Source organism: Anopheles merus, chromosome 2R (assembly GCF_017562075.2).
Source record: "Anopheles merus strain MAF chromosome 2R, AmerM5.1, whole genome shotgun sequence".
Lineage (NCBI taxonomy): Eukaryota > Metazoa > Arthropoda > Insecta > Diptera > Culicidae > Anopheles > Anopheles merus.
The window spans coordinates 41,383,759-41,399,782 of NC_054082.1; the positions used below are offsets into that span (position 1 = coordinate 41,383,759).

At 45.1% G+C, this 16,024-nt stretch overlaps 3 protein-coding genes across 4 annotated transcripts in view; 2 read left to right on the forward strand and 1 right to left on the reverse strand.

Moving 5' to 3' along the window:
• LOC121590789 overlaps positions 1-16,024 on the reverse strand; it is a 41,334-nt gene that overhangs the window by 14,634 nt on the left and 10,676 nt on the right. The window contains exons 2-13 of the mRNA XM_041910785.1: positions 12,819-13,917; positions 12,580-12,738; positions 12,133-12,512; positions 11,727-12,066; positions 11,259-11,662; positions 10,913-11,193; positions 10,633-10,832; positions 10,235-10,546; positions 10,094-10,175; positions 9,874-10,002; positions 6,488-6,580; positions 1,489-1,581 (exon numbers count right to left, since the gene is read on the reverse strand). Of these exons, the coding sequence (XP_041766719.1) occupies positions 1,489-1,581; positions 6,488-6,580; positions 9,874-10,002; positions 10,094-10,175; positions 10,235-10,546; positions 10,633-10,832; positions 10,913-11,193; positions 11,259-11,662; positions 11,727-12,066; positions 12,133-12,512; positions 12,580-12,738; positions 12,819-13,723 (3,378 nt within the window). The 5' untranslated portion in view covers positions 13,724-13,917. The remainder of the gene's footprint in view (positions 1-1,488; positions 1,582-6,487; positions 6,581-9,873; positions 10,003-10,093; positions 10,176-10,234; positions 10,547-10,632; positions 10,833-10,912; positions 11,194-11,258; positions 11,663-11,726; positions 12,067-12,132; positions 12,513-12,579; positions 12,739-12,818; positions 13,918-16,024) is intronic.
• On the forward strand, positions 13-4,598 carry LOC121589319 (membrane alanyl aminopeptidase-like). 2 transcript variants are annotated; one of them, XM_041908126.1, is made up of 7 exons: positions 13-104; positions 1,299-1,976; positions 2,057-3,389; positions 3,472-3,662; positions 3,730-3,895; positions 3,957-4,096; positions 4,165-4,598. In XM_041908126.1, exons 2-7 carry the CDS (start codon positions 1,300-1,302, stop codon positions 4,463-4,465), a joined length of 2,808 nt encoding a protein of 935 aa, XP_041764060.1. In that variant the 5' UTR covers positions 13-104; position 1,299; the 3' UTR covers positions 4,466-4,598. The 2 variants fall into 2 exon arrangements, with proteins under 2 accessions (XP_041764060.1, XP_041764061.1); XM_041908127.1 differs by lacking the exon at positions 13-104 and adding an exon at positions 775-875.
• On the forward strand, positions 5,389-9,579 carry LOC121589318 (membrane alanyl aminopeptidase-like). The gene is made up of 7 exons (XM_041908125.1): positions 5,389-5,438; positions 6,298-6,975; positions 7,056-8,388; positions 8,471-8,661; positions 8,729-8,894; positions 8,956-9,095; positions 9,167-9,579. The coding sequence occupies exons 2-7, from the start codon at positions 6,299-6,301 to the stop codon at positions 9,465-9,467; spliced, it is 2,808 nt and encodes a 935-aa protein (XP_041764059.1). The 5' UTR covers positions 5,389-5,438; position 6,298; the 3' UTR covers positions 9,468-9,579.

The following is a 16,024-nucleotide window of genomic DNA, read 5'->3' on the forward strand; positions in this document are numbered from 1 at the left end:
TCCGCACATGTTCACATTTTGGAATGTTCTTTCTTCTATATAAATAGCCACCGATCTGCAATTCGTGGTCAGTGGCTGCCGTGCATTTGAAGCAACCATATCAGGTAATTTGTCCAAAAGACAGTGTGAAAGTTGTATTTCGGTGCTTTTTGCACTGTGAACTGTTTACTGGTGTAGACTGATTGTTACTACAATAACAGTAAATGTGATTAGCGACTATCGATCGCGTGACAGTTTGTTAAAAGAGACATTTGACAATCGGCTGACGTGCCGTTGCAAAGATATAAAATAGTGAAACAAAAAATTAAATACGGTGCATATTGGTTTTGTGCTATGTGAATAAGTGTACTCATACTTCTATCTAGAAATTGGATACTTTTCTTGCTGTCATAAACACTTGCATTTGCGTGATTGTGTAAGAGTATATTGCTTTGAATATATACTAATTAACACACCTTTTAAGTGAATACTTAAATTTATTTCAAAAATTCTAACCAAGAAACAGTAAAGATTTTCTTTTCGTATGGCGTTTAACATCGTGTCTTTGTCACTTTGACGTGATAAACTTTACCTATCAAAAAGGTACTGTTTCATTTATGAGGAGACTTGACTCAGTTGAGTCATCGTTTGGGACACTTCAAACTTATTATATTTCAACATAAAACTGCTACACCAATAGCCATTATGAGATGTTTTAAATTTATCACAATTTCTCTATGACACATGCAAAAAAAGGAAGTTATTACATCGTGATGAATATATCAAACACCGTTGGCAGTTTACCTACTATTAACTTTAAAGGCTCAATAAATGATCATAGGCTCGAATAATTTTCGAGAAGATCTTTTTTTCGATCTTTGGCTGGAACACTTCTAGTGAGTATTTTTTGCACCTTCAGATGTGTATAAAACTATAATGAAGAGGATTTTTTCCACTTTGATCATGATGTAAACTAAGAGTTTGATGATGGCTTTTCAGAGAAATGACACATCATAAACGTTGTAATTGAGTTGGACAAAAATATGAATCACCCACTTTGGTAAAATTCAATTTTAAGCAAACCGGACACGATTTACTCATGATGAAAACTGGAAGGGAAATCCCCATTCTACAAATCGATAGATAAGATAATTCATTTAAGAAAATGATTTGTTATCGTGCGTACAAACCTTGGGAACATCTTTACACGTAGTTATCAATCGACAGTCTTTATGGCCCATTCATAGAGATTAATGTATCATCGTAGCTTGTAAAGCATCTTTCCTCCCGTCTCTTATCTGTATGATGTATCGTTACAGAATGACATTGGCAGAAAAGCTAGCGCTGGTGGTGCTGGTCACCTGTGCCTGCGCTGTAGTATCAACGGCCAGTCCACTAGATCCGGACCGCTACTTTCTGGTTGAGGCCGAGCCACGTGCCCAGCTAGAAGATTACCGACTCAACGATGACGTATGGCCTACGCACTACGATATCGAGATCAAGCCTTACCTGGAGCAGGAAGGTAACAAGGCTCAGTTCACGTTTGATGGCAGTGCAAAGATCACTGTCGCGACCCAGAAACAAAATGTGATGCAGATCAAGCTGCACATGGCAAGGATGGATATCAGTGCGTGGAGCGTGACCCGCAAGTCGGATAATACGATCATACCTACTCTTCCACAAACCTACGATCAGGAAACGCAAATTTTGACCCTTCCGCTCAGCTCCGCTCTGCAGGCCAACGTGGAGTATGTGCTCTCGTTCACCTACGTCGGTAACATGGATGACGATATGCACGGATTCTACCGAAGCTACTACTGGGAAGACGGTGTGAAGGTGTGGATGGGATCGACACAGTTCCAGCAGACACACGCTCGCCGAGCTTTTCCGTGCTTTGATGAGCCCAGGTTCAAGGCCACCTTCCAGCTGAAGATCAACCACAAGACTCAGTACAATGTGTACTCCAACACGGCGATCGTGGGAACTGCTGTCGCAGAGTAAGTCTCTGTAGTAAATGGCTTTGTCGATGATTTGTAAGATTGCATCTCAAAGATTATATCGATTTTCTACTCCATAGAGTTGGCCGCAGTTTAACAACGTTCGGCGTTACTCCATCCATGTCTTCCTACCTGATTGCGTTCATCGTGGCGCCATACCAGATAAACGATCGCGATGGCATGGGTATTCTTGCACGTCCTCAGGCCCAGAACCAAACGCAGTACAGCTTGGACGTTGGAATCAAGCTACTGAAAGCATTGGACGAATGGCTTGACTATCCATATGCCAGTATGCCGGCGATGACCCGCATGTACATGGCCGCGGTACCTGATTTCTCTGCCGGTGCGATGGAAAACTGGGGCTTGTTGACATACCGCGAGGCAAATATTCTCTACCGGTCCGATGATTCCACCAGTATGCAACAGCAACGTATTGCAACTGTCATCTCACATGAGATCGCTCATCAATGGTTTGGAGATCTTGTCACATGTGAGTGGTGGGATGTTGCCTGGCTCAACGAAGGATTCGCTCGCTACTATGAATACTACGCAACCGCCCTCGTTGAGACGAATTGGGACTTTGAAGATCAATTCGTAGTAGCCCAACTGCAATCAGTGATGCAGATGGATAGCTTGAGATCTACCCACCCTATGACTCATCCCGTCTACACGCAAGCTGAGTCCAGCGCAATATTCGACAGCATTACATACAATAAAGGAGCAGTGGTACTTCGCATGATGGAGCACTATCTCACAACTGAAACGTTCAAGACTGCACTCAGAGCGTACATCAAGGATCGCGCCTTCAAGACCACCCGACCGGAAGATCTTTTCAGTGCCCTTAATCGCTATGATCCCAATGCCAGATCCTACATGGAACCGTGGACGGTTCAGCCTGGCTATCCTCTGGTCACTGTTACCAGCCACGACACTGGATTCACCGTCACCCAGAAACGCTTCCTCGTCAATGAACCTGATCACAACGAACAAACCGCATGGCCATTGCCGATTACCTTCGCTACCAAGGCTAGCGAGTTCTCGATTACTCGACCCGCTTTCTACACCGGAATGACGTTCGACATTCCCATGCCGGGAGCCTCGGATGTCGAATACTTCATTCTGAACAACCAGCAGGTGGGCTACTATCGCGTGAACTACGATGCCATCCTGTGGGGAAAGATCAGCAAGGCGCTCCATAGCGAGGGCTTCGGTGGCATTCACGTCCTAAACCGAGCGCAGATCGTGGACGATCTGTTCAACTTGGCTCGCGGCGATGTGGTACCATACGGAACGGCGCTGGAGATTCTAGAATACCTTAAGGAGGAAACTGAGTATGCACCCTGGTTGGCCGCAGTCAATGGACTCACCACTCTGTCTCGCAGAATTCATGCTGATGATGAGAAGCTGTTCGCGGTAAGATTGCTCTCAATTGCAACGATCTATAACTAGTCTCTAGAAATTGCTTGTTCATTGCACATGTTTCTCTTTTCTTAAGGCCCACATCCTGGATATCTTCTCCAAGGCATACGATATCGTGAAATTCCAAGCGCCGACCGCAACCGAACGACGCATTTTCACATACATGCGCCAAAACGTACTCCAATGGGCTTGCAACTATGGTCATGAAGAGTGCAGCAAGGCAGCAGTAGCCGAGTTCCACCGATACCACCAGAATCCTTCAGTCAAGTACGTATATTACTGTTTGTATGCTATTCTCAACGAGACTGAAATTACATTTCCCTTGCTTCAATAGAGTCCATCCTGATTTGCGTCAAGTAGTGTACTGTGAGGGCATTCGTAAAGGCTCCATGGAGGAGTTCGAGTTCTTGTGGAACCAATATCTGACTACAAACATGGCAACGGAACAGCTTCTCATCCTACAGGGCTTGGGTTGCGCCTCATCGAGTGAACTGATTACGGTAAGTATTATTATTTCTTTAATAAGATTACTTTAATCATTAAACTTCCATGTTGTTACAGATTATGCTTAATGCCATCACTTCTCCTCACGTACGTTCGCAAGATAAGAGTAACGCTTTCACATATGTTATCAACAATCTATACACCTTACCACATGTTTCGCGATACCTGCAGCAAAATCACGCCATTTGGGCTGCATCGTAAGTATTTTAGACGTATCTTACGTTTGCACATGTTTCTTACATACCATATTGTCTCTTACAAACAGTCACGGTAGCTACGCGAATGTGGCATCGGCTTTCAACAATGTTCTGGCCCGTTTGAAGAGCGACAGCGAGCGGGATGTGATCAGTGCTTTCATCGAAAGCAACAAGAACATCCTTGGTCAGGCTGCATACGATTCGATTAAGACCGGACTGGAGGACTATGAAACCAACAAGCAATTTACTCTGCGAAATCGTGACGAGATCCATGATTTCTTGGATAATAAGATCAACGGTGGAGCAGCTACCATATTGGCCAACGTATCGATGATCGTTGGACTGTTGATGTTGGTACTAGCCCGCTGATAAATCGATGGTGTTCGTTTTTATTTCACGTGCTGTTTTGTGATTCCTCACCACCGATACTTGTATGAAAAAGAGTTGTTCTTTACTTGTAGATAATTGGTAAAAATAAATAAAGCTATAGAACTATAACAAATTCAAAGCTTAAAACTAATAGAGTATCTCTATTCTTAAAACAACAATGAAAACTTAAAGGAAAATGCATCCCGTTAATCGCCGATTTGTTTTATTCGCCCGTTTAAATAATCTTAAATCAAGAAGCATGGCCTTTGCTTCAGCGCTGAGTATTGTGTGATTCGGAAGACTGATAGAATTGCTGTAACTAATGTGAAGCTATAAATGAATTGTTTTTTTTTTAAGTATAAACTGATCTATTTTCGCAAATTCGATTAAATTTTATTACTCACGGGGCGTGTACATAATAACTTCAAATATTTTGTTAAATCTGTTGTACAGTTTAGCAAATTTTTTATCTTTAATATACTAAACAAAACGTTTTTTTCGGAAAAAAAATTAAACGTATTCTGAACATGAAAGTTATGAAATGCCATCTAGAAACTAGATGTTTTTACTGTCTTATTTCTTCTAATTTAATATTTTTAAAATAATCATTGCTAAGTTTTCTATTTAACGAACAACTCATGATTCAGATTTATGGTGGCTACACCCATCTTTTAACTACATCAGAATGTCTTCTTCGAAGTTCGGATGGTGCTTAAGCACTGGGTTGAGGAAGCTTACTTGGTGTAATAAAGACTTGCTTCTCCGTTTCCCGTGGACTTATCATTGTCACATTATCTTATACTGCAGATAAAGCCTGTCATCTTGAATCGATTAGATATCTTTTATGATTCTATTGGTTTGTTACTTGTTTTTTTTTATTATCTACGTGTGCTCAAAACCTATACTCTATATAAACTGTGAGAGTACAACAGTCTGACCAGTTGCTGCAGAGCAATTTAAGCAACCATATCAGGTAATAGCATATGACAATACAAGCAGATGTTCGTGTGTAGTTAGTGATACGGGCAGTGTTACATAGTGACGGTGTAGAGTCATATGTGTCGAGCTTTGATGTGCAACGTTAACATAAGTTTAAGAAGATGAAAATCGATCGGGTTTTCTTAATATTGGTGATTAGCAGAACAAAGTCCCAAAACCCACAGTTAATTTAACAGTTTATGCGAATTTTCCTTTGTTCCAAAGCGTGTTACTTGTATCATCTGACTTCAATGATCACGTGGCTGGTAAAAAAGATAAATGAACTAGTGTTGTCATTTTCGTCGACAAAATGTGAAATTCACTACAATTAGACAATTTCCACGTATGAATAAAAAATGTTGGACGAGTTAGATGGATAAAACACGTTATGCTGCTATGAGAGTTTAATAGAGTAATGGACAAGGAGTACATGAATCTTATATAAGTTTAATTTTAAACTACGCATCGTATGGAAAACCAAGCTGCAATAATGTTAAGTTACATTTGATTACTAGCGTACTAGAAAACAGTAACAATAACAGTTCGGTTGCGGTTATTCTGTTGTTTACTTTCAAAAACATATAAAATTTGCAACCATAAATAAGCTGGATTCACCTTGACAGGAATTCAAATATCATAACGAAAAACAGTGAAAAATTCTTACACCACAAGAGAAATAATTCAATTATTTTTCTAATTTTCCCACGATTACCTGCACTTTCTGGGACGGAAACATCTCAGCTAGAAGTTATCAATGGACAGTCTTTATGGCCCATTCATAGAGATTAATGTATCATCGTAGCTTGTAAAGCATCTTTCCTCCCGTCTCTTATCTGTATGATGTATCGTTACAGAATGACATTGGCAGAAAAGCTAGCGCTGGTGGTGCTGGTCACCTGTGCCTGCGCTGTAGTATCAACGGCCAGTCCACTAGATCCGGACCGCTACTTTCTGGTTGAGGCCGAGCCACGTGCCCAGCTAGAAGATTACCGACTCAACGATGACGTATGGCCTACGCACTACGATATCGAGATCAAGCCTTACCTGGAGCAGGAAGGTAACAAGGCTCAGTTCACGTTTGATGGCAGTGCAAAGATCACTGTCGCGACCCAGAAACAAAATGTGATGCAGATCAAGCTGCACATGGCAAGGATGGATATCAGTGCGTGGAGCGTGACCCGCAAGTCGGATAATACGATCATACCTACTCTTCCACAAACCTACGATCAGGAAACGCAAATTTTGACCCTTCCGCTCAGCTCCGCTCTGCAGGCCAACGTGGAGTATGTGCTCTCGTTCACCTACGTCGGTAACATGGATGACGATATGCACGGATTCTACCGAAGCTACTACTGGGAAGACGGTGTGAAGGTGTGGATGGGATCGACACAGTTCCAGCAGACACACGCTCGCCGAGCTTTTCCGTGCTTTGATGAGCCCAGGTTCAAGGCCACCTTCCAGCTGAAGATCAACCACAAGACTCAGTACAATGTGTACTCCAACACGGCGATCGTGGGAACTGCTGTCGCAGAGTAAGTCTCTGTAGTAAATGGCTTTGTCGATGATTTGTAAGATTGCATCTCAAAGATTATATCGATTTTCTACTCCATAGAGTTGGCCGCAGTTTAACAACGTTCGGCGTTACTCCATCCATGTCTTCCTACCTGATTGCGTTCATCGTGGCGCCATACCAGATAAACGATCGCGATGGCATGGGTATTCTTGCACGTCCTCAGGCCCAGAACCAAACGCAGTACAGCTTGGACGTTGGAATCAAGCTACTGAAAGCATTGGAAGAATGGATTGATTATCCTTATGCTAGTGTGGCAGGAATGACTCGCATGTACATGGCCGCGGTACCTGATTTCTCTGCCGGTGCGATGGAAAACTGGGGCTTGCTGACGTATCGCGAGACGAACATTCTCTACCGGTCCGATGATTCCACCAGTATGCAACAACACCGCATTGCAGCTGTGATTTCCCACGAGATCGCTCATCAATGGTTTGGAGATCTTGTCACATGTGAGTGGTGGGACGTGACTTGGCTAAATGAAGGATTTGCCCGCTATTATCAGTATTATGGTACAGCACTTGTTGAAACAGAATGGGATCTTGATCATCAATTTGTAGTAGAGCAACTGCAATCAGTGATGCAGATGGATAGCTTGAGATCTACCCACCCTATGACTCATCCCGTCTACACGCAAGCTCAGGCCAGTGGTATATTCGACAGCATTTCCTATAATAAGGGAGCAGTGATGCTTCGCATGATGGAGCACTATCTCACAACTGAAACGTTCAAGACTGCACTCAGAGCGTACATCAAGGATCGCGCCTTCAAGACCACCCGACCAGAAGATCTTTTCAGTGCCCTTAATCGCTATGATCCCAATGCCAGATCCTACATGGAACCGTGGACGGTTCAGCCTGGCTATCCTCTGGTCACTGTTACCAGCCACGACACTGGATTCACCGTCACCCAGAAACGCTTCCTCGTCAATGAACCTGATCACAACGAACAAACCGCATGGCCATTGCCGATTACCTTCGCTACCAAGGCTAGCGAGTTCTCGATTACTCGACCCGCTTTCTACACCGGAATGACGTTCGACATTCCCATGCCGGGAGCCTCGGATGTCGAATACTTCATTCTGAACAACCAGCAGGTGGGCTACTATCGCGTGAACTACGATGCCATCCTGTGGGGAAAGATCAGCAAGGCGCTCCATAGCGAGGGCTTCGGTGGCATTCACGTCCTAAACCGAGCGCAGATCGTGGACGATCTGTTCAACTTGGCTCGCGGCGATGTGGTACCATACGGAACGGCGCTGGAGATTCTAGAATACCTTAAGGAGGAAACTGAGTATGCACCCTGGTTGGCCGCAGTCAATGGACTCACCACTCTGTCTCGCAGAATTCATGCTGATGATGAGAAGCTGTTCGCGGTAAGATTGCTCTCAATTGCAACGATCTATAACTAGTCTCTAGAAATTGCTTGTTCATTGCACATGTTTCTCTTTTCTTAAGGCCCACATCCTGGATATCTTCTCCAAGGCATACGATATCGTGAAATTCCAAGCGCCGACCGCAACCGAACGACGCATTTTCACATACATGCGCCAAAACGTACTCCAATGGGCTTGCAACTATGGTCATGAAGAGTGCAGCAAGGCAGCAGTAGCCGAGTTCCACCGATACCACCAGAATCCTTCAGTCAAGTACGTATATTACTGTTTGTATGCTATTCTCAACGAGACTGAAATTATATTTTCCTTTCTCCATTAGAGTCCATCCTGATTTGCGTCAAGTAGTGTACTGTGAGGGCATTCGCAAAGGCTCTACGGAGGAGTTCGAGTTCTTGTGGAATCAATATCTGACAACGAACGTGGCGACTGAGCAGATCCTTATCCTTCAGGGATTGGGTTGTGTCTCATCAAGTGAGCTGATTACGGTAAGTGCTATTGTTTCTATAATGGGATTGCTTCAAATATTCAACTACCGTGTTAATGCAGGATATGCTGAATGGCATTGCTTCTCCTCACGTACGTTCGCAAGATAAAAATAATGCTTTCACATACGTGATTAACAACCCATACACCTTGCCACATGTTTCGCGATACCTGCAGCAAAATCATGCTAACTGGGCTGCATCGTAAGTATCTCAGTCCCAATTTTATTTTTGTGTTTGTGCATATGTCTTACATGTCTGACTGTTTTTTACAGGCACGGTAGTTACACGAATGTGGCATCGGCTTTCAACAATGTTCTGGCCCGTTTGAAGAGCGACAGCGAGCGGGATGCAATCAGTGCTTTCATCGAAAGCAACAAGAACATCCTTGGACAGGCTGCATACGATTCGATTAAGACCGGACTGGAGGACTATGAAACTAACAAGCAATTTACTCTGCGAAATCGTGACGAGATCCATGATTTCTTGGATAATAAGATCAACGGTGGAGCAGCTACCATATTGGCCAACGTATCGATGATCGTTGGACTGTTGATGTTGATACTAGCTCGATAGTAACTCAAGGTCAGCTTTTTAAGATGGTCTCTCGAAAAAAGAGATTTTCCTGTTTTCTCTTTGTTCAAGCACGATTGATGAATACAGTCTAGCAAAAAAAAACTTCAACCAATATCTTACCAAGTTCATAATCATTTCGATCGTACAAAGATAGATTAGACGTTATCGGTTCATTTTATTTTATCTTAAGTACGCTTATTAAAACTGCTTGCCACTAATTGCGTTACTAACTTTAAACCATCACTCTCACTCTCTCTCTCTCTCTCTCTCTCTCTCTCTCTCTCTCTCTCTCTATCTCTCTCTCTCTCTCTTTCTCTTTTTCTTTTCACCGCCTGCGGAGCGGTAGACGATGGATCCATAAAAAGGGGTGGGGTTGGGGTGTCTAATATGTGATGGTAATTTAGACTTCATTCAACCAATTAACAATCGGCTGTGCGTTGCGGTTTAGCCATGCGATGTTTGACTCTGTCCACTCAATCGCCTGCTGTATCGTGCGGCCGCTATCTTTCAAATGGATTTCAGCAAATTCCTTAAGCTACGAAAAATAAACGGAAGAAAGAAACGGGACGGTAGAACGAGAAAAGTCATTAATTAAGTGAACCAAGTGTATCGCGCTGCGTGCATACTTCCAACAGCTCCGACTCGGTGTTAAACCGCTTGGTGCAGTATTTAAGAATAATGTTCAAGTTCGACATCGAAGCACCGAAGCTGTAATGAAAAATGATGGTTATTGCCAGCAATAATACGCTCCTCGTCCAACTACTTACTAGCTCTTCATTTTCGCCCAATTATTGCGCATGTAATCGAACGCAATGGGTTGCCCAATAACGTTATCTGCCACAGATATAAACACCCTAAACGCGTCCTGCTTGCGGATACCGTACTCATCCGACATAGCATTCTCAAGGTAGCGGGCCAAAATCCAAGGCACCCGGGAGCAACCCATCGCGGAGAGCAGAATTTCCTTCTCGCTGGCGACCGTTGCCTTCTGGAATCGTTCCCACGCAAAGTCCCACTCCGTTTCGTCTCCATACTTGATGGCGGTACAGTACACGGTGCTCTTCAGGTTGGGCGAAATGCTGATGAATGAGTTTGGTAAATAGTAGCATATGTTTGCCGGTTAGGAAATGGGAAGAACAAAACACATGCAATCTTTAATACACACGGATTGTTTATATCGGGATTGGGCTGATGCATCCATTCGTAGTACTTGCGCAGGCAGTGATTCACGCAATCCTTGTTTCCGAGATGACATACCGCCTTCAGCACACTGATTCGCTTGTACACCGTCAGCAGCGGGCTATCGCGATGATCTTCAAAACCAACCTCGCGGTAGATGTTTTCCAGCAGATCCATAGAATATTTCTAAGCAAAAAGTGGTGGGAAAGTATCAAATTAATCGATGAAAGCAGACAACAATCACTGGCATGTCTCGCAAACCACACCTTGAACAACCCATAATTGCGGGTGCGTATGAACATCGAGTCAATATAGTTCAGTGCAGCAATAGCCGCCTTCCATGGCACGTAATCCGTCTCATGCACCAGATACCTCGTAACGTTCAGCGCAACGCCATAATCCAGATAGCCTGCGCGCGCCAAATTCAGCGCATCGTCTATCAACTGTGCACGGTTCGAGGCTGCGATCGTTTTGTACTTGTTCCGATCCTGCAGATGCCTCACGATCATCTGCCAGTTACGTTCGTCGTAGTTCACCCGGTAGTAACCTGCAGCGTGAATTAAGAATGCATTAAGGACTACTTCTCAACATCCTTCCACCATCTGTATCTACCCGTTTGTTGCACATTCACGATCATCCAGTCGTGACTCGGTATGTCATGATTATTGATCACTAGCGCCTCCTCCGCCTTCATCCAGATCGATGGTTTCGTCTGCTGAAAGTTACTGTCACCCAGCGTGGTATAGGTGATCGGAATCCACCAAAGAAACCGTTCGCTCTGCCGGGCAGCAGCATCCGTACCGTTCAGTGCGTTCGCAAACGAGAACCGCTCCTGGCGAAACTCTATACTATCGGACTCGTAGTCGCGCTGTACAAACACCACCGGGAATCCGGTCTGCAGTGTCCAAGTGTCCATGATCTCCTTCACTGACGTGTGCTCGTCGAATATGCCACCACGCCGTGCCTCGTTCGTAAGATAATCCCACAGATCGTCCTGGCTAGCGCTTTGATACTTCCTGCAAAGTGAGCCACACATTCAGCATGCTGCAAGCCATACATAGCGAACCTCCCGATACTTGCTTGTCGTTGAGATAGTTGGTCAGGCCCCGTTTGAATACCTCCGTCGTAAGGAAATGGTCCATCATCCGGATAATGGTCGCACCTTTGCCGTACGATATTTTGTCGAATATCTCGTGTATCTCTTCCGGGTTGTGCACCTCCACCGAGATCTGATGCGAGGACGAGAGCGCATCGAGCGAAAACACGTTGTGTAGCTCGTTCACCACGAACTGCTCCATCGACTTCCAGGCCGGCTCTACGGCGTCCACCCCAAGGTACTCCATGTAGCTGGCAAAGCCCTCGTTTAGCCACAGGTCCGTCCACCAGGATGGTGTAACCAAATTGCCAAACCACTGATGGGCTGAAAAAAGGGATGTCAAATCAGTTCTCGCAACAAAGTCCCCTTCCACACACTATCCGATCGTACCCAGCTCGTGTGCAACGACCGTAATGACATGCTGCTTATTGCTTATCGCCGATACGTTCTCCTCGTACAGCATTGCCGTCTCGCGATACGTAATCAATCCCCAGTTTTCCATAGCACCGGCACTAAAGTCGGGCAGTGCGATCATATCCACCTTCGGCAGCGGGTACTTGATGTGAAAGAAGTCCTCCAGGAACTTGAGCAACTTCGGACCGACGCTCAGTGCGTAGCGTGCCGATCCGATAGCGTCCGCCCGTGCCCAGACGGCGAAGTTGCCGGACGTCAGGTTGAGATAGTCACACACCACGAACGCCACCAGATAGGTTGACATCGGTACGGACTGCTGGTACACATCCCACACGTATCCCTGCAGTTCGGGCTCACTGAAAGTGTCGATCGTTCTGCATTAGGCAGTGTCATTGGTAAAGGATATAGGACTTTCTGCCTTACCTGGCCTCGTACGAACGTAACCGGGGCATGTTGGAGAGCGAAATCATGTCCCGGGTGCGTGCGATACTGATGTTGAACCGTGCCTTTAAAGCCGGCTCGTCAAAACATGGAAACGCACGGCGTGCATCCGTTGGCTGGAACTGTGTCGTGGCAATCCATCTACAAAATTATAATCGCTTTAAATACTTGCCACACTAACCACTGTGTGTCTAAATGGACAATGCGAAACAACTATTTACCTAGTTTCATTGTTAGCTGTATACGAGCTGCGATAGAAACCTTGCAGATAATCGTTCAGGACACCATCGTACCGTAACCGCACGACGTACTGTTCGCCCCGCCGCAATGGCGTCTTCAGCATAAGCACGTAGAACTGCTTGCTAGCAACCGTAAGGTTATGATCGATTTCCACCATTTCCCTCACCAACGGCGCTCCTTCGCTGCTTTCATCTGCAGTCGCTTCTTCACTGTGCTGCTTCTCTCCCCTCCCAGTAGAGCGTTCTACACTGGCACTGTGAATGTTTAGTGCAGCCACATGAAGCGTCACGTTGCTACAATCTTCCAGCACGTTGACGAGAACCTCCACCGTACCGAGGAAGGTGAAATTATCCTCCACCAGCCACGGTATCAGCCGAATGTCATAAGCAACAGGTTCGATCGATCGGGGGAGCCGTAAGTCCTCCCGGACCGATGATGCAACCGTACCATCCTCCGCCCGCTGTCCGCCCTGGTCCATCCCATCGGCACCTGTTGCACCAGTGTCACCGGGTACATTGTCACCGGCGGGTATGGTTTCTCCCGGATTCTCTCGGCTCGTCGACGCCTCGATAAGTGTTTTTTGCGTAGTCGAGGACGCACTGCCATCCGAACTCGGTGCCGGTGCGTGCTGCTGGTGATGGTGCGATGTTGAATGTTGATGCTCGCACAGCGTCGTATGGTGCAGGGTGGAAGCATGATGCTCATCGCACGACGCAAAGTGATAGATAAGCAGACCGGAGCCGAGCAGCAGGCAGCCGAAGATGGCCACCGTCGCCAGCAGGGTCATGCGGGTAATTAGGTAGCCCCGGCTACTCTCCACCGTCGTACCGTCCACGTCCATTGCTAGCGACTCTCGAATTTGCATTTTGTTGCTATTGTTGTTCATGGTGGAGTCGCGTCCCGGTATGCGGCTCCTGTTGATGTGGCGCTCGTACGGACGTTCGTTCAGTCGGTCGGTCGGTCGTTCGGTTGATGAAACTTAACTCCAGTCACTTTACGCGGCCGGCCGTGGATTGGTTAGAAATCGGATCGTTTGTTTAACCGGCTGCGTTGAGACTCTCACAGTCTTCTGCCCATTATCTGCGAAGATGGAGGAGAGGCAGGGAGCGGGGAAAAAGAGAAGAGATGGTCTTTATTAATCTGGATTGTATCAATTTGAATCGATTAAAATTAACAGCGGAAATGTAGAGCTGTTTCGCTGTGCTCAGCGAAGGGTTGTATCATTTTGGGCAGCTTATGTTTAGCGCCATGGAGAGATATTTTCGACTCAATGTGCCCACCAGTGAATGCGGATTATGAAGATAGATCTTACACTTTCCTGCCATTTTTATACGCAAAAAAGCATGTTTTATATGATATCGGTCTGAACATTGGTCTATTTTAACAACTGGCAATGGGTAGATTAACTCTTACTCACAGGACAGAATTGATATGTTCGATGTCTGTCATTGTATTTTTCCACCTATAATCAATTAAATGGTTAAATACTTTGCTCTAGCGCCTGTCATTTATCTTCCTTAAAGGCCACCTTTGCGAAGAAATTGTCTAGCAAATAGAAATGTGGAGATGTGTAGAGAGAGAATAGGTACGAGAAACCACCAAACAGTTTTCAAACCTTCCTTTTCACCAATTCTTTAAAGCCTGATCAGAAAAAAAGTCCAAAGGAAACAATGCGTTCGCACCCTTTCCCTAACGCTTGTCCTTTCTTCTTCCCTGCATCTTTCCTTCTTTCCTTAACGCTTGTCTTTACTTTTTATTTCATCCTTGTCCCTTGCACAAAAGCATTTTATCGCAATATGACCGCATATCCAGTGACACCCCGAGCATCCGGCTCGGTAATGAATCACGTACATAATCCGATCAGATCGTTGCCGTTGCTGAAGCGTTCTTTGTGTCAAACGGTTCGTTTTTTTTTTTTGCTCTTGGTATTTTTATCGTTGCCCCTCACAAACACCATTTTACCAAAGGGTTTCAACAAGCATGTGGTAGAAGCGATCGTTCTGTTTTTTTTTATTCTGTGTGGTTTAATTACGTTTTATGTCACAATCTGAGGCCGCAACAGAAACCATGTCCTGTTGACTTCAACGATCTTGTAGGTTCGCACGGAATGCACGCCAAAAATCAACACTTGATGGCCATATGGTAGTCATATGATTGAAAATTGATAAGGTCTTTTACTATATTTCGTCGCTCGTTAGTCCAGTAGACTAACGGGTCATAATTTGGATTTTGCACTCAGTCTAGCTAGTTTGAATTTTACTGCAAAACCATGTGTTTGATATCATTATCAATTTTTTTGAATGTAAATGATTACATATTTTAGCTGGTTCATATATTATTTATTCGCTTATAATTAGTGTTTAGTATGGCTTAAATAATTTAAGGCCATCCAGAATAAAGAAATGGAATAATAAAATAGGTAAGTAAGTATACGTTAAGAACTAAGAATCCTATTGAAAATACAATCACATTTAATCTTATATGCATTTCGGGTTTTTAACGTATGTATCTAGAAAAGTCCCAGATTGGGATATTTACAAACAATTTATCAAGATTTCAGATCGTTACATACTGTTTTGCTCTGTAATGGGATGGGATCCGAAGCCCTCCGAGGGATAACATAGGCTCTCCCATCCAACTCCTATTCCGACACGTCCTCGTCGTGCAGAGTGGTAACATGTGCCTTCATATATCCTAGCTTGGGTACACGGGCTAGATCCAACCCCTTGGGCGGATGGTGGCATATGGCGAACCAGGAGGGGGGTGGGTATCCCGGGAAACTGGGTGCCTGAACGTCGGGGGGGCAACCCGACGCTAAATAAAACGGCCACGTGGGCGCAGGGCCAGTCACCCAGTCCCATGGAACAACTGACTACAGAAAGCATCAGAAGGATACGAAACGGACTTAACGATACCGACCCAACGCAATGCCCCCGGACAACGATTAAAATGGGCTCATGGAACGTACGCACTCTTAGCAAAGCCGGAGCCTTGAAACAACTTGATGACGCCCTAGCCACATTGAGCATGGACCTCGTAGCTCTACAAGAGATTCGGTGGCTAGGGAACGGTGTGCACAACAGGCGTGGTAAGCAATGCTACGATATTTACTACAGCTGCCACGACCGCCACCACGTGCTCGGAACGGGTTTCGCCGTAGGTCCCCGGCTGAAATCCGTAATCATAG